Source organism: Silurus aristotelis (genome assembly GCF_946808225.1).
Source record: "Silurus aristotelis genome assembly, chromosome: 1".
Classification (NCBI taxonomy): domain Eukaryota; kingdom Metazoa; phylum Chordata; class Actinopteri; order Siluriformes; family Siluridae; genus Silurus; species Silurus aristotelis.
This window is the reverse complement of record NC_139574.1, coordinates 22,995,959-23,020,132: the sequence shown is the minus strand read 5'-3', so window position 1 is coordinate 23,020,132 and position 24,174 is coordinate 22,995,959. Positions and strand designations below refer to the sequence as shown.

General features: G+C 35.6%; 2 protein-coding genes across 4 annotated transcripts; one reads left to right on the top strand and one right to left on the bottom strand.

Annotated features, from left to right (window-relative positions):
• Positions 1-3,418: 3,418 nt before the first annotated feature.
• On the top strand, positions 3,419-6,879 carry lag3 (lymphocyte activating 3). Its single transcript, XM_083551799.1, has 8 exons — positions 3,419-3,732; positions 3,960-4,083; positions 4,175-4,383; positions 4,761-4,991; positions 5,206-5,538; positions 5,734-5,982; positions 6,116-6,237; positions 6,386-6,879. The coding sequence occupies exons 1-8, from the start codon at positions 3,669-3,671 to the stop codon at positions 6,527-6,529; spliced, it is 1,476 nt and encodes a 491-aa protein (XP_083407925.1). The 5' UTR covers positions 3,419-3,668; the 3' UTR covers positions 6,530-6,879.
• Positions 6,880-7,149: 270 nt separating this feature from the next.
• plekhg6 (pleckstrin homology domain containing, family G (with RhoGef domain) member 6) lies at positions 7,150-22,329 on the bottom strand. 3 transcript variants are annotated; one of them, XM_083550856.1, is made up of 15 exons: positions 22,214-22,329; positions 21,032-21,244; positions 19,400-19,525; positions 18,960-19,118; positions 18,621-18,716; positions 18,300-18,350; positions 17,825-17,974; positions 17,625-17,735; positions 17,154-17,303; positions 16,486-16,620; positions 16,292-16,411; positions 15,842-15,974; positions 13,837-13,952; positions 12,355-13,640; positions 7,150-8,871 (listed from the first exon to the last, which is right to left on the bottom strand). In XM_083550856.1, exons 2-15 carry the CDS (start codon positions 21,218-21,220, stop codon positions 8,694-8,696), a joined length of 3,000 nt encoding a protein of 999 aa, XP_083406982.1. In that variant the 5' UTR covers positions 21,221-21,244; positions 22,214-22,329; the 3' UTR covers positions 7,150-8,693. The 3 variants fall into 3 exon arrangements, with proteins under 3 accessions (XP_083406982.1, XP_083406983.1, XP_083406984.1); XM_083550857.1 differs by lacking the exon at positions 22,214-22,329 and adding an exon at positions 22,131-22,205; XM_083550858.1 differs by lacking the exon at positions 19,400-19,525.
• Between the last annotated feature and the right edge of the window lie 1,845 nt (positions 22,330-24,174).

Here is a 24,174-nt window from a genome sequence, read left to right as displayed (position 1 = left end):
TACTATTTATAATTATACATTTATAAATATTTGAAAATATTTGGACATTATTTTAGCTGTTCACCACAGTATGGTGGAGTTACTAGTAAATGTAGATATGGGAGCAAATACAGAAACAGAAATGGCATGCACCATTAAATAGTGCAATTCTAAAATGAAAATTATAAGTTCTAGATAAAAAAACACAACAAGAGGACTAGATTAGTAGACATGCCATATAAAGAAAATGGCAAGAAATATGAATTGCATTAATTCCCATCATGCAAAATATATTTAATTCCATCACAGTGCTGGAATCGACAAGTGAAACACTGCTTTTCATCAGAGCAAAATTGATTTGCATCCCTGCATTTAGCATTTTATATATTGCTTTTGCATTAGAAAACAGAAAAACTCATAAGGGCTTATACAGTGTTATGCCTTCACTTAACTACTCAGCTCTGGCTGCAGGCTGTCTACATAAGTACAGAGTGGTGGCATATCTTTTGCTGTCTAAAATGGGGACAACAGTGTCAGGAAATAAAGGCTCATGCATGAAAGATAAAAGTGCACAAGTCTTAGCAACAGTGTTTTGTTATTGGGTGTGTGTGGTTATCCACATGCTCTTCTCACAGATAACATTCGACCTGCGAAGCGCAGTGCTTTCTGCCTGAGTGGAGTATCTTTATAACATTCATTATAGTGATTTTGTTCACAATTTCTTTTATAAACTTTTTTTAATTTACAGATATTACAGAGCTGTTTCAATGTTAAAGAATTCAAACCAATGTTTTATATTCCAACTAAAGTACGGTGGCATTTCTCAGTTGTGACACAGGATTTCATATGATATACATTACGAATATGGTCCATACCTAGATTAATCCAAATAAGGAAGGATAGGAAAAGAAGAATATGAAAAAAAAAATGATGTGGGTGTTGAAGGTGGCATGTTTAAGTAGGCAACAAAGGAATGCATGAAGTTGTTTCAATAAGTCTTACCACATCATTTGTCTAGTGCTAATATTTTCCAACTCAATTTACATATGTACAGTATTCCTACACGTTATGTTGTATTTCCACTTAAGGGGTCTTTATCTCTCTGTCTATTCAAATATGCTTGTCCTGTACCTCACAGCATGTGGGAAAGACCCCATCAGAGATTTTGCTAACACTCACCCACTCTCTCAAAGTTGCACATGTTCCACACACAACATGACAGCTTATCTACTTTTTCTTGTTTTTGTTGCTTTGTTATTTATTTATTTATTTATTTATTTATTTATTTATTTATTTATTTATTTTTATTTATTTTTTTATTTTTATTTTTATTTTTTTAGCGGACATAGCTTTTCATAATGGTGGTTGTATGGCCATTGGCTTCTCATGTCACAAAACATAGTGGACAATGAAAACTTTAGTTCTAGTGTTTAAATGACAAACATGGAATATCAAGAATAAACAAATCAGTTACACTTTATCACAAGTTTAATGTCAATGATGCACTGTAAGTTCTGCAAAGCAAAAGCTAATATTAATAATAATTATTATTAACATTATTTCATTAAAGTAAATTATTTATGAGGAACAGGAACAGGCACTAATTCTGACACAGACACACAGGCACACACACACACACACACACACACACACACACACACACACACACACACACACACACACACACACACACACTCATTCTCTCTCTCTCTCTCTCTCTCTCTCTCTCTCTCTCTCTCTCTCTCTCTCTCTCTCTCTCTCTCTCTCTCTCTCGCTCTCTCTCTCTCTCTCTCCATATAAGATCAAATCAGACCATTAGACAGGCTTTGAACAGGGTTTAGGAAATAACATAATTTAATGAATGAAAGAATGAATGAATGAATAATTTAACTAGAATTTACATTTACCCAGAAAATATGATTGGTGCATAACGATGTAACATAATTTTACATTACATTACATAAGCTCAATTGAAATCTGTTTTAATGTCTAATATATGATCCACAATACTTAGCAGTACTTTTATGTATATGCAACCTTCGATTTATTGCAAACCCATTCTGAGTGTTTGTGCTGAAGATGACTGTAATACAGTATGAGACATTTAATGTAACATGTTACAAATGTTTTAATTATTTGTAGAAATACTTTGAGTATTTCTACAAATAATTAAAACATTTGTAACATGTTACATTAAATGTTAATGGAAATGGAAATGTAATTTAAAGCTTGAAAATCCACTTTACATGCTGTTTACCTTAATTTTCGTACTTTTAGTAGCCTGTACTTTGGATTAATCTCTATGAATTCTTACACAAAGCATGATATATAGCTCCTAGGGTGAGTAATGTACTCATTAATCAACACATAAAGGTCATGTATAAATGTATTAATAATAGTTAGTTTACCATTTCTTTATTGATTTCCCAAATTCTCATTTTGCTTTATTGCACATTTTCCTGTTACAACTTACAAACATGATGATAAAAACAATGATTAAAAAAAAAAAAAAAAAAAAAAACAATGGCAAACAATGATCAAAGTAAAACAAGCCTCATCATATTTAGTGAAGCATGGAAATAATTTATAGCAACTCATTATAATATTGCATCTGTGTAAGCAGCACCCAGTGGAAAACTATTTTGCATATGCACTAGCAGTAAGATTTTTTTTTCTTTCACATCTATTCACAATGATGGGAGAGAAGGCTAAAAAAACAAACAAGTAAATGAGAGAGTTGAGAGGGGGGATTGAGTCATTCAGTGCATCATTGCTCTCATCAAAACAACTACAGCCTCCATATGCCACATCTCTCCATCGCTGTCTGTTTCATTCACACAACAATGTGCCATGCCTTCCAGGAAATAGCACTGAGACAACATGCTGACTGCATATATGATAACTGCAGTCAATCAGGGATCAAGAGGAACACAAAAAAAATGGGCTTAGATTCCACCTGGACTGTAAATGACAACTGCAAATACGTCGAATACTAAAAAGAAGATTAACAATATGCTTAAAATCTACAAAGCACATACATATTTTCTGAAGTCATTTAAACAAAAATAAACAAAACAAATTTCATCACATTAATCAAGTTTTCGGACTTAATGTAAATTTTTTTTACAAATGCTGCTTTACCTCCTAGTTGGCCTTAGTAATAAATTTTACAGTGCGTTACTGGCTTAATTGCCTACTTAATTTTCCAAACAATATGCAAAATATATTGAAAGTATATCTTTTGTGATTCTTTTTGTTTATAACCAACTTTATTTTTTCCACTTCTTTGGAAGTCAGTCATGACATACTTTCAGAATTAAAAATTTAAAAAGAACACCTGGGAGAATCCGTGGGCAAGTAGAATTGCCTTTGTTTTCTTTGCTTTCTATCTATCTATCTATCTCTCTCTCTCTCTCTCTCTCTCTCTCTCTCTCTCTCTCTCTCTCTCTCTCTCTCTCTCTCTCTTTGATAGTTTCCATTGTGCGTCACATTTGAACAAAATATTGTCTGAAGTCATGTGACATAGGAAGAGGAACTACCTTGAGTGAAACACACACCTACGCCCACATGATAATATACATACTCAGCCCAACCTAGAGACTCAGTCATAAAAAGAAAGAGGTTACATCCAAGTAGTGGAACATTAGTGACAACTATCAAAGAAGCAAAGTATCGACTTAAGGAGAAAAATGATACAAGAATATATAAAAATGCAAGTTCTGCTTTTTCTAGCAAAAGCCATGTCTATCTCATGTGAGTCTCTATTTTTTTTGTATTTTACCCATGGTGTCTTCAATAATGTAAATTTTTGTGAATGCCATCTGTATTTTATTAGTGTGACTGTGAATGTTTGGGAACTAGCCTTATTGCTAAAGTGAACACCTTTTCAGGTGTTAATTTATGAAAAGGACGGATGCTCTAGCTGGCATTTGTAGCAGTGGGCTTTTGTTTGTTAATCAATGTGCGTTTGTATCTGCTAGGTTCCAACACTGTGAGATCCACTGAGGTGATTGTGGCCATTGGCTCAGATGCAGTGTTGCCTTGTGCAACGTCTCCCTCGAATAATCACCAATCTGCGGTCACATGGAAAAAAATTATTGAAAGGTAAGAATCCATTCTTGCATTCATCCATGTACTCTACTCTACATATCATCAAAAAATTCAGTAATAAAGACTCCATGTCCTGCTTCTTCAGTGAAGAGAGGACAGTGTGGCGCAGGGACAAGAGCGGGATGGAGTTTCGGCCAGTGGGACAAGCATCACAAGTTTACTGTCCGCATCCGAACTTTCAAAGTTCGGATTTTAGTCTTCATATCAAAGACACAAAGGAGGAGGATGCAGGAATGTATCGCTGCGAGGTGGGACACAGGTTCTTTAAGAATGTCATTCTACGGGTTATAAAAGGTAACATCCGCTAACATATGTTGGATTTTTTTTTTTATTTTTTTTTTTATGGTTATTGCTTTTATAATGCAGTAATAATGCTCTTTTCTATCAGTCAATAACTGCAATGAATAATATTTCTGAACGGGCCTCAACATCTTAGAGCTATTAAGGCTTTACATTTCAATAATGAAAATATAATGTCTGTTGTTCCTCATTTTAATATATATTTAATAAAAAATCTTTGTTTACTTCATTTAACACTGATAAATGGTACGGTTTTCTTACAGAATGACATTTCAAACAGAGAATAGCGTATGCTCTCAGTAATTCATAATGATATTTACACTCCTTCACACTAATTCACACAAACTTCACTGTGTCTTGTTTTTCTGCAGTGTCCATAAATCCTGCTGTGGTATTCGAGGGTGATCAGCTGACACTGAGCTGCAGTGTCACGCCACAGACCAGTGTCACATTAGTAAACTGGCAACTAAATGGCTCACGAATTACCAGCCAAAATACATTCACTATCAATAAAGTTTCTCAGAAGGATGCAGGAACTTGGAGTTGCCTTATTAGTAACAAATCAACAGAGGAAAAAGCATCTATATTGGTGCAAGTCAAAGGTAAAAATTTCTCTTACATATTTTATGCAATATAGAAATTTTAAATATATTGTTCATATAACTACTTATTAGATAAATCTCCCATACCTAACTACATGGCATTACTGTTAGTTTCACAGAACTAATATCTGTGCAGTATGCTTTAAAAAATTTCTGAACGATCAGGTTCATTATTATGCAAAAGGGAAATATTTGGTCTGATTCTCTCTCTCAGGAATCCTGGTCCCTAGGGATAACTCAGAGGTAGTGTATGCAGAATTGGGCTCCTCTGTCAACCTGCCCTGCATCTTCTCAGATGAAATTCTCTCAAACAGAGCTTCCTGGAAGAAAGAATCCAAAAATCAGCCTGCACTGCTTCCTGAGTTTTTTAACATTTCTTACAATCCTGGCGTTTCCCAGTCCTCCTCAGTGAAGGGGGACAGATCTGCATACATTAAGAGTGTGCAGGATGGAGACAAAGGAACATACAAGTGTTTGGGACAGTTGATGAGAGCCAACAGCAAAAATGTGGAGGTGGAGAGGACTATTCAGTTGGTTACCACGCAAGGTGAGAGTTAAACCCCAGTGCTTCTATATGCTACACACTTGCATGCTGCTTCCTAATGCTTTCCAAGCTTCTGTCATTCATTTTAATTTTAAATCATAAAACACTCTCTTCATTAAAGCAACTTTAGAGAGAATACAATACATTCAAGTTTAATAATATACATATAAACAATACTGTGTAACTCTGTCTCTGCAGTTCTGAGCTCATACAGAAATGGCAAAACATTCCTGACCTGTCACCTTAGCAGCACAAATCAAGTCACCAATTATGAGTGGATCTATGTGGAATATGGTGTAAATGATTCGCGGACGTTCACCTCTGTCCAAAATTCAACATCGAAATTGCTGAGCGTTCCAAAAGAGAAACACATAAGAGAATGGGTGTGCCGTTTCTATAACCAACAACAGCTTTTGGGAAATGTAACTTACCATTTGCCAATGATGAGTGAGTACTGTTTCAGAATGTAATATTTACTTCTGTAGACATACAACTTCATTTGCTGAAAATACATGAACGAATAAAGTTTTATGTATAAATGAAGTGGCTTAATCTGTATTGTGTATGTGTTTATTTTCAGGTGCTTCGGAGGGAGAGCAACAACCTACAAGTGGAAACAAAGTAGTGATGATTATAGGACTGTGTTTTCTGTTTTTGTTGTTGGTACTTATTGTGCTTCAGCTGTACAAAAACCATCGCAGGGTAAGTTTCAAATTTAATACAAATATCTATATACAATTGTAACAAACATCTGTATGTTTGGATTTTGATATAATAAAAATGCTTAGACTGGGAATAGACACATGGTATATGGCTCTGAAATGGTCCTCCTCTCATTTTGTGTGTGCAGAGAAAAATTATCTTGCAGTATCCTGCTATGGAGACAATTGTCCACCTCGCCTCAAATCAGCGAGAATATAAAGAACGACTCGAAGTGAGAGAGAAAACCCAGAATGGTGCATGTGGTAAAGACCTGAAATCAGTCAGTGTGTAAATCTATTGACAATTTGGTTGTTTCTGAGTTTAACTTCTTAAGATTATACTTGGATTTCTATTATAATTTCATTGTTTATGTGTGTGTGTGTGTGTGTGTGTGTGTGTGTGTGTGTGTGTGTGTGTGTGTGTGAGAGAGACAGAGAGAGAGAGAGAGAGAGAGAGAGAGAGAGAGAGAGAGAGAGAGAGAGAGAGAGAGAGAGAGAGAGCAAAGAAAAAAGTAACAAATACTTTCAGGAAATTGTAGCATATATTCTCTTACAACTTTTAACATAACTACAATTATTTTTTATGCTGATATTTATGTATAATATTGTAAAAACATATATCAATAAAGTGCCTATATTATTATGAATGTGTCATTTTTTAATAAAAAAATAAAATAATATTAATATAATGATAATAATACTAATATATAATACACACACATATATATATATATATATATATATATATATATATATATATATATATATATATATATATATATATATATATATATATATATATATATACAGTAGTACTTTCCTTACACATTGTGTTGTATATATATATATATATATATATATATATATATATATATATATATATATATATATATATATATATATATATATATACTAGGAATACATTTCTGTTAAGTCCACTGAGAAATTCCATGACAAATAATTGTTATTGCAACGTGACTACAGACTTGAGATTTTATACATTTTTACATATTAACATAATTAGTTACATCATATAACATGAGATTTCCATTACTCATGACACTGAGTTTAGCTTCAAAAGACTTAAAAAGTAGGTGATATATACTGCTACAAAATAGGGTTTAAAGCATAAGAAAATCAGTTTACAACACTTTCTTATTCTTCAAATACGATTTGAAAGGGATGCATAAAATGTGTTATATTTCCAGAAGAATGGATGAAGACTGGCCAAGCAATCTAACAGAGTCAGAGCAAAACTGTGTGGAGGAAAATTAGTGGGTGGGGCAAAAGAAGCTGGAGACAGTTAAAGGCAAGTGGTGGGCCAGTTATAAGAAAATATGAACATTACAGTCAATTTTTCCACCATAATGTCTTACACTTGCCAGCAATAGATACATCATATTCTTCTTGAATACAAAGCCACTAAGCAAAACTATGTGTAGCTGTACACTTTTTGATGCTGTATTCAGCTCAATATTACAGCATATTACATGTTCCTTTGTCAGAAAAGGAAAAATTTCCAGGTAATTCGTTTTTGTGCCTTTGGACCATGCTACTTATTTTTTGCCTCCACTGCTCCACTATTTTGTTTCTAGATATTGTTACTTTTGTTAAATAGTACTAGTGGTACAGTAAAGTAAAGTACCTCTGGAAAATTTGTGAACCATTTCTCTATTTATTCTTAAAATTATGCAAAGTCACAAAGAACTCCAAGAACCTACAGGAAAACACTGGCAAAAAATAAAGACTAAATTAAAAGAACCACCTAATAGAAGTGTGGGGTTGACAGTATTATGTTCGGGGCTATTTTACTGCTATGGGTCTAGGATTACTAATTAACCAATGAATTCTGGTAATTCTACAGGTGAATGTCCAAATAATAAAACAGTAGAAATGTTCCAAAATAGTCCTACAAAGAGTAGTTCATTCAAGAAAGCCCACTAACATCATTTACTTAAAGCAGTTTTTTTTTTTAAGAGAAATGAGCTAATATTACTCTAATTCATAATTAGAGTAATTTGTTGCCAGAAACTTTTGGTTGTTAAAATTTTTCAAGTTCAAAGGTTCAGACTAGGTATTGGAAGCAACAGTTCAAGTACTTTTCCCAACAAAGATACATAATGGATAATTTTGCCCAGTACATAAATGTAAAAACTATATATTTTTACTTTTTATGTGTAATTTATTTCCATTAGGTTCTCTTGATATTATTTGACATCTTAGTTTAAATTATGCAAAATATTTTTTCTTTAAAGAAATCTGAAAAGTGTTCCCAAACTTTCCATAAACACATTAAATGTATGCATAAATGAACAAAGTCTATACAGAGGCTTTTGGAGTGGGCTTTACTATATTCTGTCCTTGAAGTAGCTTCACCTAACTTTGGTGCAGATCACAGATTCCATTTTGCACCAGATTCTTTCATTGCATGGACAAACAAACAAAATGTTTGTCACATTACACTTCACTGTAATCTGCTTCGCTATGCCTGGGTGTTTTCGGATACTCTGCAGAAGTTGGGGCCTGTTCAAAACAGTCTAGTGTTTTATCGTCAAGCCCAGTGAACTCCAGCACATCCTCATCATCGAAGCACCAGCCTGGCCAGTCCACATTTACACCCATTGGAGTAATAGGTCTAATGGAAAATAGTGGAAATGACAGAGACTTTTATGTTTACCTAATGGATTTTAAATGACATGCTAAATTAAAAACAATAAGTAATATATGCGTAAAATTCAGAGACCACCCCTTTGTTTTCAAGGTGATAATTATTTGCAAGTAATAATAGTAATGGGAAACTGTTCATTTTCAGTTAAATTTATGTAGATCGGCAGGTCATGACATTAACGATAATATTTAATATAATCACACCACAGTTAAAAGCTATGAAATCTCTATATAGTTTATTTTGAATACTACATGTTAATACTGTATACCTACTTAAACAAAATATATTACAAAATGTATGTGAACACATGACCATCACACCCAATTGAGCTTCAGCATCACATTTCAAAGCTAATAATATGGAGTCGTTTCAGTCTTTGCTGCAATAGCTGCCTCCAATCTTCTGGGAAGACTTTTCCATAGATTTTGAAGCATGGCTGTGGGATTTGTGTCTATCTATCCACAAGAACAATAGTGACGTTGTACTTTCAGATCAGAAGGCCTAGCTTTATGCAACCTGCATTCAAATTAATCTTAATGATGTTTAGTGGGGTTGAGATCAGGGCTCTTGTTCTTCTTCTTTTTTCAGCTTCTTCCATTAGGGGTCGCCACAGCGGATCATCTGTCTCCATACCCCCTGTCCTCTACAACTGCCTCTTTCAACCCAACCACCTGCATGTCTTCCCTCACCACATCCATAAACCTCCTTCTTGGCCTTGCTCTTTTCCTCCTTCCTGGTGGCTCTATCCTCAGCATTCTCCTACCGATATACCCCATGTCCCTCTTCTGCACATGTCCAAACCATCTCAATATTGCCTCCCTCAACTTGTTTCCAAAACTTTCTACATGCGTTGTAATAAACTCATTTCTAATCTTGTCCATGCTCGTCACTCCCAACGAAACCTCAACATCTTCAGTTCTGCTACCTCCAGCTCCACTTCCTGTCTTTTACTCAATGCCACTGTCTTTAAACCATACAACATCTCAGGTCTCACCACAGTCCTATAAACTTTCCCTTTCACTCTTGCAGATACTCTTCTATCACAAATCCCTCCTGCCACTTTTCTCCACCCACTCCACCCTGCCTGCACTCTTTTCTTCACTTCTCTAACACACTCTTCATTACTTTGCACTGTTGAACCCAGGTACCTGAACTCCTCCACCTTCTCCACCTTTTTTCCCTGCAACCGCACCACTCCACTGCCCTCCCTCTCATTCGCACACACTGTCTTACTCCAACTGACTTTCATTCCCCTTTTCTCCAGCATGTACCTTCACCTCTTCAGGCTCTTCTCAACCTGCTCGCTACTCTCACCACAAATAACAATATCATCTGCAAACATCATAGTCTCCTATAGACTCCTGTCTGACTCCATAGACTCCTGTCTGACCCCGTCCGTCAACCTGTCCATCACCACTGCAAACAGAAAAGGGCTCAGAGCTGATCTTTGATGCAGTATAACCTCCACCTTGAACCAGTCTCTTGTTCCTACTGCAAACTGTACTGCGTTCACACTGCCCTCCTACATGTCCGGCACCACCCTCACATACTTCTCTGACACACCTGACTTCCTCATACAATTTCACAACTCCTCTCTCAGCACCCTGTCATATGCTTTCTCTAAATCCACAAACACACAATGCAACTCCTTCTGACCTTCTCTATACTTCTCCATCAACATTCTCAAAGCAAATAATGCATCTGTGGTGCTTTTACTCGACATCAAACCATACTGTTGTTCACAGATGATCACCTCTTCTCTCAGGCTGGCTTCCACTACTTATTCCAATAACTTCATGGTGTGACTGATCAACTTTATTCCCCTGTAGTTACTGCAGGTCTGCACATCTCCCTTGTTCTTAAAGATCGGTATCAGCACACTTCTTCTCCATTTCTCAGGCATCTTCTCACTTTCCAAAATTCTGTTAAACAATCTTGTTAAAAACTCCACTGCCATCTGCTCTTACTTCCTCCTTACTAATTCTATCCACTTCTTGCTTCACTATCTTTACACCATCCAACCTTCTCTCTCTCTCTCTCTCTCTCTCTCTCTCTCTCTCTCTCTCTCTCTCTCTCTCTCTCTCTCTCTCTCTCTCTCTCTCTCTCATTTTCCTCGTTCATTAGCTGCTCAAAATACTCCCTCCATCTTCTCAACACACTCTCCCCACTAGTCAACACATTTCCATCTCCATCCTTTATTGCTCTAACTTGCAGCACATCCTTTCCAGCTCGGTCCCTCTGCCTGGAAAATCAGCCGCATCTCCTTGTACTCCTGCCTACTGTTCTCATCACTCTGTTTATCACAATTCTGTTTTGCCACCCTCTTTCTCCTTGTGCAGTTCTGCATTTCCTCAATTCACCACCACGTCTATTTTAAGATGTCACACCAAGTACCTTTCTATCTGCCTCCCTTATCACTTCTGCAGTAGTTGCCCAATCATCAAGCACCTCTTCACCACCACCGAGCCCCTGTCTGATCTTTTCCCTAAATCTCACACTACAGTCTTCCTCTTTCAGTTTCCACTAATTTATTCTTCTTTCAGTCTTCACTCTCCTCCTCTTCTTCTTCACCTCCAAAACCACCCTACAGACCACCAGCCGATGCTGTCTAGCTACAATGTCCCCTGAAAACACCTTACAGTCTTCAACACCCCAATGAATTATTGCACAGACACCTTAGCAACCACCTTTTTGACCTCTTTTTGTGCACAGGGCCATTGTCATGCAGGGTCATGTTTGAGTCTGTCCCTTAATTAAATTATAATTCTACAACATACAGAGACCACCTAGACAATTGTGTACTACCAAACATATGACATTTTGTAATGGTCAGGTGTGTGTGTGTGTGATGGTCAGATGGTCAGCCACATACATTTGGCCATATTTTGTAAGTACTTCATGGCTCTTTGGCTGAAACTGAATTGAAAAAACGAAATTTTTTATGTTTAGTTTTGTTAGATACCTTCAACAATACATAATAAATGGCTATTTATTGGGCAAAAAATGCTGGTCTCTGAAATTGTGCATAGTACTGTATAAGCTCTGTATTATGCTGTGAAAATTAAGTTTACAGTTGATTTAGCTGATTCGGACATAAGCTTATTCTGTGTAGGCAGAACAGCTCTGTAAGATCAAGACACAGACATAAAACACAGAATGAAACTACTGTCTTCTTTTCAAATGCTAAAATATTTTCTATTACAGTCATTTCTTTACCATGGAACAAAAAAAAATCCATCAAAACGAATTTCATATCTTAGTAATAATTCCATTGAGTGAATTTGAATATATTTAAATATTGATTGGAAAACTTAACATGACAAAGCTAGCATGGCAATGAAAGCACAAAAAACAATCAAAGAGAAATAAAATATCCACTGGAAATCAGGATCACTATTATACTGTCTAACCTGTTTTGGTAGATGACATAATAAATCATAAAAAATGTACCTGTTGTTAGTGTCATTGTAACTGCTGTCTACGCTGGTCTCTGTATGAGAGTCATACCATCTTGATCTGAACAGCTCTTGCTCCTCTGTTGCTGCCTCTTTCTCTCTGTAACTGGGTGATGGTGATGGAGTAGTGCAGACTAAATGTGGAGAAGTATTGAAACTTTGAGCAGAAGTCTTTTCTAAATGCTTCCCCTCTTTTTTTACTATTCCACGCTCTCTGTCACGCTCCTTGGCCCTTTTCAGGATTCCCTGCAGAGGGGAAGACTGAAGCTCAGGTAAGGATTCAGTCCTCTGTGGTTTTATTCTATTATTCTTTGGAGCATTCTCATTATGTGTCTCTTTTGACAGTTCTGACTCTGACTCTGAAATCCTGTCAAAGGGAAAATTCCAGAACGCCCCTCGATTCTGCTTTACAGAGCCCATTTTAAGTACCAGGTGGTCCTGAGATTTAGAGGTTGTATCAGAGGGTTTGCAGATATTATGGTTCTCGCCAGAATCGGAGACTGATTTGGAATTCATGTTGGTAAACAATGTCAATATTTCTGCCTCAGCTGACATTCTCCTGGTGTTCTGGAGTGAAGCAGGCAGCTGAGAATTCATGGGACGTTTTCTTCGTAACCTTGGTGAATTTAATGTTCTTGTGAATGTCCACGATTCTGAGAGAGACTCATTTTCATCACCTGATTGGTGAGACCAAGAATTCTGCCATAGATCTGGTTTCTGTGAGGGTTGATGTTTGACACTTTCAGTCTCAACAGGTATAAATTTACTTGGCAATAAAAACTGGCTTGATGAGGACTGGCTTAGTGCACTCTTTTCCCTTAATCCACCGACTAACAATAGATGTGGACCGCTAGACTTATTGGTCTCTAATATGTCTTGTTGTGGAAAGGCTTTTGAATTTTTATTTGAAAGGTGTTTATGATTCCATGTTACCCGTCTTTCAACTGCTGGACCATATAAAATATCGCCATCTTTGCAATGTCCATTTTTCTCTCTCTCGCTCTCTTTGGTTTCTTGTGTTGTGTTGTGATCATTATTAAATTCTTTGTCTTGGTTTTGCATTTGTTTGTTCGAAAAATGTGAATGTGCAGGTTGGTTGTGCAAATTCTGCCCTTCTTTCTCAAAGAGAGAAGCAAAAAGACTTGTATACTCAAACTGCTCCGCTGCATCCTTGATATTTGGTATATTGAAAAGAGGACGTGGGTCTGACTCCTCTAGAATCTGATCACTGGGTTCCTCAAGTGTGACTGTCTCTTTTTTCCGTAAAGACTTCAAGGTTTCCTGGAAGTCAAAAATAAATATTTTTTTTGTGGCTACAAAGACTTTGAAATGAGACTAAAATTTTATATCAAAATTCAATAAACAGCTAGAAAGCAGAAAGATTGGTTTGATCCAGATTAGGTTTATTGTTGTCTATTTTTTTATGTCTTTAGCAAACAGCTTGAAAAAAAGGGATTTATTACGTTTAGCACCATACCTGGGCTTGGTGGATATTAGTGATCCATGCTGCACAGCTCTCTGGGCTGGGAGTAGAAACACTGTACACGCTGACAGGACAGCCTAGATCACTCACCTCCAATATGACAAAGGAGTCTGTGAGACAGAGACGGAAGTATTTGCAGAATCCTCTACAAAACATATGCAGAACTGAACACGGCTACGAGCAAACTTTTCTCCACATTTTTTGTAGTGTGCAACAGAGACAGTAGATTGAACATTGATCACATTGTAATGAATAGTGGGCTCAAGTTCACTAAAACTGGAAGTTAAAGAAGAAAGGAACAATTGATGTTTTTATAAGTGATAAGATCATATGGTTGCTTCATTCTGATATTCGATGTAAATACTAATCTAAGCTCTAGATGTATCTTTTTTTTGCATTCAGCTGAAGAAACATGATCGTCTGATAATGTGGATAATTTGTATGTGGATACATATGTACAAGTAACCAGTAACGTTGTTGTGTGTATCTGCATAAAAACAAAAATTGAAAGCAGACATTTTGCATTAAATCCAGCAAATCATATTCCTCGGAGATCATGGCTATAAACAAAATGTCAAATGCCATAACAAATATTTCATTGTTAAAATTAAACGTCTTATCGCATGACACAATGGCAGTTTGGATAGTTGTTTTCACTTTGCTTGAAAAAAAACACGAGAAGTTTCAAATCATTAGATCATAAGATTACAGATTAGTGATGCCCATGTTTTTCTGGTGTGTATCATTTGCATCTCCCTATTCTAGAATTTACCAAAAGGTTTAGTAGAAGTTTCCTGTTCATTAATGCGAGCCTACACACATGCAAATTGTGAGAGAAATCCACAGATCTCATGTCCAATGTATGTCCAATCAAATTCTATAAAGTAGATTTTTAGTAATTATTGATTTTGTAATCATGTTTGTATTATATGTATATTGAAAATGGTTTAAATAGATTTTATTAAATCCTGTTCTCCAGTTCTTAACAGATCAATATCACATATTCATTGGTGATTCAGGTCATGTTCTGTGTGTAATAAAGCCCAAACAAACACTTTACTATGTTAATGAGTAGATCTCACCATGTTAATAATACATGAATGTCTTCTAATAAAAAGATTTAAAATAAATACTTTAGTATTGCTTAATAATTAAGTAACATTTTAATGGCTAATAAATACAGTTATTATTAAATGCAACTATTATTATTTGTGGTAATTTATTATGCAAATTGTTAAGTATGAATAAAGTATATAAATTCAATATGTTGTCAATGCATAATTGGTAAACAATAGGTTCTGCATTGTGGTAAATAAAAATGTCTGTTAAAGCATGAAGGCTCTAATTTGTTTCAGTAGCATCATTGTTCACCAGAGACACAATTGTTATTTTGGCTGTAAATTAAAACAAAAACAAAAAACAAAAATAAATAAACATAAAACATAAACATAAAAATGTATATATATATATATATATATATATATATATATATATATATATATATATATATATATATATATATACACACACACATATATATATATATATACACACACATATATATATATATACACACACACATATATATATATATATATTTGTATTTATTTATATTTTATGCTTTTTAGCTATTAATTAGTAATAATTAAAACTGTACTTAAGAAAATAGTACATATGCTGTTTGTGACCTAGAAATAAAATTTCAATTACAGTGAACTTTTTAATTTGTGCTTATTATATGTGCAATTTAGAATAATGTGGTACCTATTTGTTATGTTATTTTAGCTTTGATTTTATAGAAAGGGGAAATTTCGATCAGGGTTAAAAACTTTGGACTGGGGACTTTGGACTTCTTTATTAAGGAGACATTTAAATGCTCATGTTGTGTTTATGCCAATACTACTGTTGGCTTTTAATAGCAGATGAAAAATAAGATTGTGATTTAAAAGTGTAGAGGGATGTTACAGCGGAAAAGAGTATGAGAGGTTAGAAAACTTACAGCCATCCTTGAGTTCTGCACAGTGTATTCTTTCCAGGGACAGTGGGGGGCGCACAACCTTGTGTTTCTCTGATTTCTTTTGGGGTTTGGTCAGCAGTAGCACATCAGTAAACAGCAGCACAAACACTTCCAGCTAATGTCACAACACAAAATATATATTCTATGTAAGGGTGTATACCTCAGACTTCCAAACAATATGGTACAATTTCTATTTTCAATGTTACAATCAAAAGATTTGACACCACTAAATCACTGAACAATATATTATGTTATCAATTTAATCTTACTACTGAATCAGCAATGATAGGAAGGCTTACAGTTTGGAAATATGAATACTGTTTTATACCTCAGTTCATTCTAATTAATGATGATAAATTATGACTGTTGCTTTAATTAGTATCAGTTTGTGGCTTTGAACAGCTTTATTTCTTTAAGTCACAAGTTCTTTACCTTACTGTCCTTCCTTCCTCTAACCTTCAGGTTCTCTCCTTTTATCAGCTTGCGTAGGTCTCTGGGTCCCATGCCCCGTATAGGGCTAGTTAAATCAAATTGACAGAACTCCTGCATGTACTGAGACATAAATACTTACAATCAATGAAACCTTTCAAGCAAATAATAAAAATGGTCAATAATTATCCATTTACCTTTTCTATTTCTTCACTCATCCCTGGTAATTCATATCCCTCTATTTTCTGTGAAAGGTCAAAGATTGCCAGCTCATCATCCTTAAACAGCAAGTAGTCATTGATATTGTCCAGAAACTGACTGACGCTATTTATCTAAAGTAGAGAAAGAGAACATTCATATGCACAATTTCACTATTTTTTACTTTAACATACATTTATACCACACTGAATTCTCAAATCCTATTGGTCAGAAGTAATGGCAGTAGTGTCAAATGTAAGGCAAAAAAAAAAAATAATCCAATATTAATGCACTCATTTAATATTTTATTTTAAAATAATAAATCCCTCACATGGACTTAAATGGGGGGCACACTATTTTATCTAAACATAATTTTGTCAATTTTACAATACATATATTTTTACATCAATAAATGGGATTGAATTTGTACAATAAGAATTATAATATACACAAAATAGAAAAAGGTTTGGTGACACCTGACCATAAGATTTGTATGTGCTTTTTGAACATTTAGTACCCAATTTCTATTATATTAACATCCACTCTTCTTTTCCACTTGATTATTGCTTTAGTGGTTGTGAGTTATATCCCAAACAAAAAAATCAAGAACCATGTTCAAAAACTTGAGACCTGCAGAAGTTAATGATGCCCTGTTCAGATATCTCACCATGCGGGAGAGGGTTTTCTGTGTATTTATGTCCTCTGTAGCCTTCAGAATAGCCTTTAAGAGTAAGGGATACTTCGTAATCCTCTGGTGGGGCTTTGCCTGCATGTCACCCAGCCTCATTCGCATACATTGGGGATGAGTCTCCACCCACTGAAGAAGGGAACCCAGAATGGGGATATAAAATGCACATTTTGTTTTAATATGACTGACTCTAAAAAAGAGATTTGGGTTAATTAACCATACAATCAAGTGTAATGAAATACATGTATTTACTGATTACTAATTGTATGATGTTAGCTTTCGAATGGTGCTGTGACATGTCTACAAGAAATTACATAAATGCATTATAATACAAAAAACGAGGACAAGTATGCAACAATGATAATTGTACATATAGTAATATTCTGTGGTTTAAATCTGATACACATTATTCTGGCCCGGAATTCTAAAAGTATAATATGACTGTAGTACCGTACGAAAAATGTTAAAGTGTGGGTTTATTTCCATCTGTCTGTGTGTGAACTCCAGATTGATCTTTGCCTCCCAACAATAATCCAAATATGCAGAGAAACGGTCAGCAAACTATGAAAACAATGTAGAATTCGAATGAGACACATGGCAGGGTCTTTAGATATTACTGATGCATGGGAAGTTCAACACATGTTAAATACCTGCAAACATCCAGGATCAAGTTTTAAAGGGTCAAATGGTTGGCCAGACATTTTAGCATTCTGCAACATGGGGTAAATCACTTCCAGCCAGAAGCACTTGTGGGCATCATGGATACTGCATATGTTAGAAAAGAGCTGGGCAGCGGATACCTGAAACAAAGCAAGAGAGACATCATTAAATGATTATCTTAAACTAGGCTGCTCTTAAACGCCTACAGAAAACCGCACTCAGATTAATGCAGTTTCCTATCTTGTCAGCAAAAACATGCAATATTTATGTTTCCATGGTGTAACTCTGATATGTACTCAAATAAGAACTGAATGTTCCATTAAAAAATAAATAAAAAATTGTTTTTATTAAAAAAAAATTTATATAAATATTTAAATATGTTGCTGTGATGTTCTTGATTCTATTCACAATAAGTTTATGATGGCAGAGAATAAATGATATAAAACTTCAGGTTGATGTACAAACCTCAAGGAGAAATCCTTGTCGGTGAACATGCTCCAGTGCAGCAAGAACAAGCTGTGGAATGTGAGGATGTCTGATTAAACCAAGATTATACTTAAATGTAGAATGAAACAGACAATGTATTTCAGCAAATTCTAAAGATTTAATGAAGTAGAAAGATGTGCAAGATCTGAGAATTTTCCAGAAAATAGTATGCCAGATGATAATATTGCTTAATACACTATAAAATCATTCTCAGTTCAATAAAACCATAGTAAAAAGTGAAAGATCAATGACTAGTTCTTCATAACTATTGGTCGAGTAGGAACTTGCTAGCTTTCTTACATCAGTGATAATGGTGAGTTTGTTGATGTAAATTAGCTCAGTTTGGAGAAGTTCCCATATCGCCTCCTGCTGGTGCTTCTGAATCCTTGCCATTGACTATAAGGAGAATAATTTATTAGAAATATACATATTTTATTTGCAAAAAAATAAACATATTTGTTTTATTTCGAACATTTTCTGAAGTTAGCCACTTTGTCTCTTTGAAGTCTGCAATTCTCTTTTAAACTACTGTCCCTTTCTATCACACACTCCATTGACTTTTCTGTCTCTCCTTTCCTTTTGTGTCTCTCTCAACTGCTTGTTGTATATACAGTATCGTAGAATCTGTAGTTAGTGCACCTTGTGGGAATGCACTATATCAGTCCAGTTGATCTCCAAAATATCATCTTTTTCTCCTTCTTTCCACCACCATTTGAGCTCATCGGGCAGGGCAAACGACTGCAGAGTCTGTTTCAACAACGCCAGCTGTGACTGGCCTCCACCAACATTGCCTCGCTCCTGACAAAAACAAACAGAATGCACACAAGAAAAGTGTGCATTATCACCTCTGTTCCCATCAGATTTTTAATTCTTTCTGTTTTAAGAGCTTTGACTGTTTAATAAAATTAAGATCAGGGGTTATTTTATTGTTATGGTCACTGGTGTATGTAGGCCTGTGCTTATGTGGTAGAAGTAGTAGCTTCCTGGAAAAAAATTTTTGTCTCCAGCTTTTATTATAATAACCAAAAGTAATGCTGCTAACCATTATTTGCTAATAAGAGTAAGAGGAAGTTTTGTACCTCCTGCATGGAAGTCTTTTCAGTTGGTCCATGGTCGAACAGCCCCTGAATTGGAGCGCCTCTAGATTTTGAGGTTGGAGATCCCTTACCCAATGTAGCGACTAGACGCACCTTTGGCTTCTTTTTCTGAGAATATCACAATTGTGCAGGTGTTACATGTAGAATTGTATACAGAAAGCATATAAAATCGAATTTGTGAACTTATTTGGAATATACTAAATATTAACAATTTAACTGCCTTACAAAAGCATTTAATCAGCTACCTATCCTAATCCTATGTTAGGAACACTATCCAAAGCCTATGGCAAAAAATCTAGAGCCTATTTTGTAAACTACAGAAAACTTCTCCAGATCTCACCTTAAAACTCTATCAAAGAGCCTGTTTCAGGAAAACTATCCACAGTCTCTCACAAGAAAACTATTCAGAGCTTATCTTAGTCACAATACCTCAAACTAACTACCCGGAGCTTATAGCAATACAATTCGGAGCTTATACCAGGAACATTTTGGGAACATTATTTAAAGCCTGTTGTGGAAACACTGGGTACAGGATGCCCATCCTTTACAAGACATCAGATTATATTTTGCTCATGCATGCATGTGCTTCAATAATGAAAGAATTATGTCTGCGACATATACAGTACAGACAAAAAGTTTGGACACACCTTCTCATTCAAAGAGTTTTCTTTATTTTCATGACTATGAAAATTGTAGAGTCACACTGAAGGCATCAAGGGCTATTTGACCAAGAAGGAGAGTGATGGGGTGCTGTGCCAGATGACCTGGCCTCCACAGTCACCGGACCTGAACCCAATCGAGATGGTTTAGGGGTGAGCTGGACCGCAGAGTGAAGGCAAAAGGGCCAACAAGTGCCAAGCATCTCTCGGGGAACTCCTTCAAGACTGTTGGAAGACCATTTCAGGTGACTACCTCTTGAAGCTCATCAAGAGAATGCCAAGAGCATGCAAAGCAGTAATCAAAGCAAAAGGTGGCTACTTTGAAGAACCTAGAATATGACATTTTTCAGTTGTTTCACACTTTTTTGTTATGTATATAATTCCATATATAATTCCACGTGTTAATTCATAGTTTTGATTCCTTCAGTGTGAATCTACAGTTTTCATAGTCATGAAAATAAAGAAAACTTTTTGAATGAGAAGGTGTGTCCAAAATTTTGGTCTGTACTGTACATGGTATATATTATAACATGGTAAAGAAAATCTGGGCCCAACAAAATGTCCTTAGAAGTGTTGATCGTCAAAAGTACAATTATTTGAAGCATATTTTAGCATAAGAATCGGTCATGAGCTGCTGTTTATGACTTATTTAGCACATATTCTAGTTTGGGTGTGTTCAAGATTTTATGCATTACTATTAATACTAATACTTTTAGAAATTAGTACTTCAAACACCAGATGGCGGTGTTGTGCACATTTTTGAAGAAAACTTCGAGCAAGCGCTTCACTGTGTCGTATTTGTAACACAGTATAAACGAAACTTTTTTTAACTGTTGATTTTTTTCAGGGAGAATAATAAACAGGGTCTGTTCTTTGCTGTGAAAAGACCACTGTTTCCAGCTGCAGTTTTCACTAAGGAGATAATCTTATGTAAGTCCATGTGACAGAAAAGTACCTGATAACCCAGAGTGTGGTATTTATGATTGTCTGCTGCCCTCTGGTGGCCGAGTGGTGCGTCTGCATTTCGTCCCAAAATCCCATTCACAGTATCGCTTTCTTTGTCTTTTACTTCCTCCCTCTGTTTCTCCATCCCTCCATTCATTCTCTGGGTCATTAGATCATTTTTATCTTCGTGGTATGGCATCACTTACTCGGTTGCTCATGATGCCTTTGAAAAAATAGGGACAGATAGGTAGATGCAAGAGGGAAAGAGAAAGAGGGGCATTAAATATGTCTTTATGGTTTGGCAAATTAAAAGAATAGATCTTAAACACATGGACAGTAGTGAAGCTATAAAGAAGGAACTAATTATGCCACAAGGTTTACAAGTATTTGAGCAAGACTGGAAACTGTAACAATACGCAACATATAAAAAAAATCAGCTTTTGTGTAGCAGCCCTGCTGTGTCCACTAAACATACAAAAGCAACTACGTCTATACAATTTCCTCTTATATACTATTACAACTATTTAAGCCATTTAATGGCTTTTTGAACAAAAAATAATGTATTTAGACAGAAAGATAATTTTCCCAATGACAGGTCCCTTACATGCTATATAGACTAGTAATCTAATATAAAATCCAGACTTCTAGTTTAATTTTCAATTAAATGTCTATCATTGCGATTTAAAAATCACACAATTCAAAATGAAACTTGATTAAAGTTATGGTATGTTAATCACAGTGTTAAAATACCATGTATTTCACATGAAGTTAAATGTAAACATACTGCTGTTAAAGAATGAAGGGATGATTCATTAACCACACATACATGCTTAACAAAATGAGGCAAAACAACCCACCCACGACTGACATCACTAACTACCAAAACATCAGCTTTTGCTCAAGATCATTAGATAACTAAATTTTTTTCCAGGCAAAAAATGTATAGACTCTGCCTCTATGTTAAGCACATACAGTATCTTCTTTACATCCCTGTACCATGTGTCTTCATCATATTTCCTTTCACCATTCACATATCAGCACATTGCTGTAGCTTACAGACAATTAAACCTAAAGTCAGAGGGATATAAGGAAAATGATAAGTTGCCCACCTGCATTAACACATTTGCTATCCAAACACAGACACACACATGCAGCATTCAAAACACTCAAGCTAAGTCAAGAACAAGATTACCTGGGCTTAGATGTATAAGTCTTCCTCAGGTAGCGATCTTCATTTTTTTTCTCTTCTCCAGCGTAGCTTCAGACTTATTCCTCCCTCTTCCGCAACACTTTCAATAGTAACTGGTCTAGCAAGAGAAGCTGGATTCTTTTGTATACTGTTCCTCATTACAGTTAAGGTGTGTTCAGTAAAGATTTTTTTATTATTCAGGTCTTGTTTGTTAATCATTATTACATGAAACAGTAATGGCAATACATTGACATTATCTATGTTTTATTTAGCTTTACATATATCACTGTTTTAACTGTAGGCAATGTCACAAAGCAGTTTTAGAGAAGACCACAGTAACAAGAAAAAAACTCCCTGAAATGACATTAGTAGGAAATCATAAGACGAAGCAGATTTAGACCTATCCATTTGGGTAACACTGAATGCAATATACACTCACCATCCACTTAATCTTACTGGATTTGATGAAAAATTGGAATCTAGAAAATTGGAATAAATCTAGATATTGTAAACAGTAATTATTCGTACTTCTGACTTCATAGACTTTCTGACGGCTCAAACCAGTCTAGCCATTCTGCTTTGTATTTGATTGTCACCATTGCATTTTTTGTTGTAGAACTGCTGTTCTTTGTTTTCGACAGTATTCCATGCAGTTGTGAAGACTGTTGCTTGTAAAAACTTCCGAAAGATCAGCAGTTTCAGAAATTCTCAAATCACAGTGTCTGGTACCAAAAACCATGCTACATTTAAAGTCACTGAGATCACATTTTCCCATTCTGATGTTTGCTGTGAACATTAACTTAGTCTTGACCACTTGTATCTGATTCTGATGAAGAATTGCACGAAAAAGCAGGTACTCAGGTGTTTCTAATAAAGTGGTGATTCTTGTACAAACCCGATTCCAAAAAAGTTGGGACACTGTACAAATTGTGAATAAAAAAAGAATGCAATAATTTACAAATATCATAAACTTCTATTTTATTCACAATAGAATATGGATAACATATCAAATGTTGAAAGTGAGACATTTCGAAATGTCATGCCAAATATTGGCTCATTTTGGATTTCATGAGAGCTATACATTCCAAAAAAGTTGGGACAGGTAGCAATAAGAGGCCGGAAAAGTTAAATGTACATATAAGGAACATCTGGAGGACCAATTTGCAACTTATTAGGTCAATTGGCAACATGATTGGGTATAAAAAGAGCCTCTCAGAGTGGCAGTGTCTCTCAGAAGTCAAGATGGGCAGAGGATCACCAATTCCCCCAATGCTGCGGCAAAAAATAGTGGAGCAATATCAGAAAGGAGTTTCTCAGAGAAAAATTGCAAGGAGTTTGAAGTTATCATCATCTACAGTGCATAATATCATCCAAAGATTCAAAGAATCTGGAACAATCTCTGTGCGTAAGGGTCAAGGCCGGAAAACCATACTGGATGCCTGTGATCTTCAGGCCCTTAGACGGCACTGCATCACATACAGGAATGCTACTGTAATGGAAATCACAACATGGGCTCAGGAATACTTCCAGAAAACATTGTCAGTGAACACAATCCACCGTGCCATTCGCCATCGCCGGCTAAAACTCTATAGATCAAAAAAGAAGCAAGAGCTAAGCATGATCCAGAAGCGCAGCCGTTTTCTCTGGGCCAAGGCTCATTTAAAATGGACTGTGGCAAATTGGAAAACTGTTCTGTGGTCAGAAGAATCTAAATTTTATGTCCTTTTTGGAAAACTGGGACGCCATGTCCTCCGGACTAAAGAGGATAAGGACAACCCAAGTTGTTATCAGCGCTCAGTTCAGAATCCTGCATATCTTATAGTTATGGGGTTGCATGAGTGCATGTGGCATGGGCAGCTTTTTTGGAAAGGCACTATCTAAAATGTTGAAAGGTATCTCCAAGTTCTAGAACAGCATATGCTCCCATCCAGACGTCGTCCCTTTCAGGGAAGACCTTGCATTTT

Coding starts and splice junctions, on each gene's coding strand:
- plekhg6 (XM_083550856.1), bottom strand. CDS start 21,220: ATGCCATACCACGAAGATAAAAATGATCTAATGACCCAGAGAATGAAT. Junction 16,621..17,153: donor AGAAAACCCTCTCCCGCATG/GTGAGATATCTG, acceptor TCTCTACTTTAG/ATAAATAGCGTCAGTCAGTT. Junction 8,872..12,354: donor TACAATGACACTAACAACAG/GTACATTTTTTA, acceptor ATTTTCCATTAG/ACCTATTACTCCAATGGGTG.
- lag3 (XM_083551799.1), top strand. CDS start 3,669: ATGATACAAGAATATATAAAAATGCAAGTTCTGCTTTTTCTAGCAAAA. Junction 4,084..4,174: donor TGGAAAAAAATTATTGAAAG/GTAAGAATCCAT, acceptor CTGCTTCTTCAG/TGAAGAGAGGACAGTGTGGC. Junction 4,384..4,760: donor CATTCTACGGGTTATAAAAG/GTAACATCCGCT, acceptor GTTTTTCTGCAG/TGTCCATAAATCCTGCTGTG.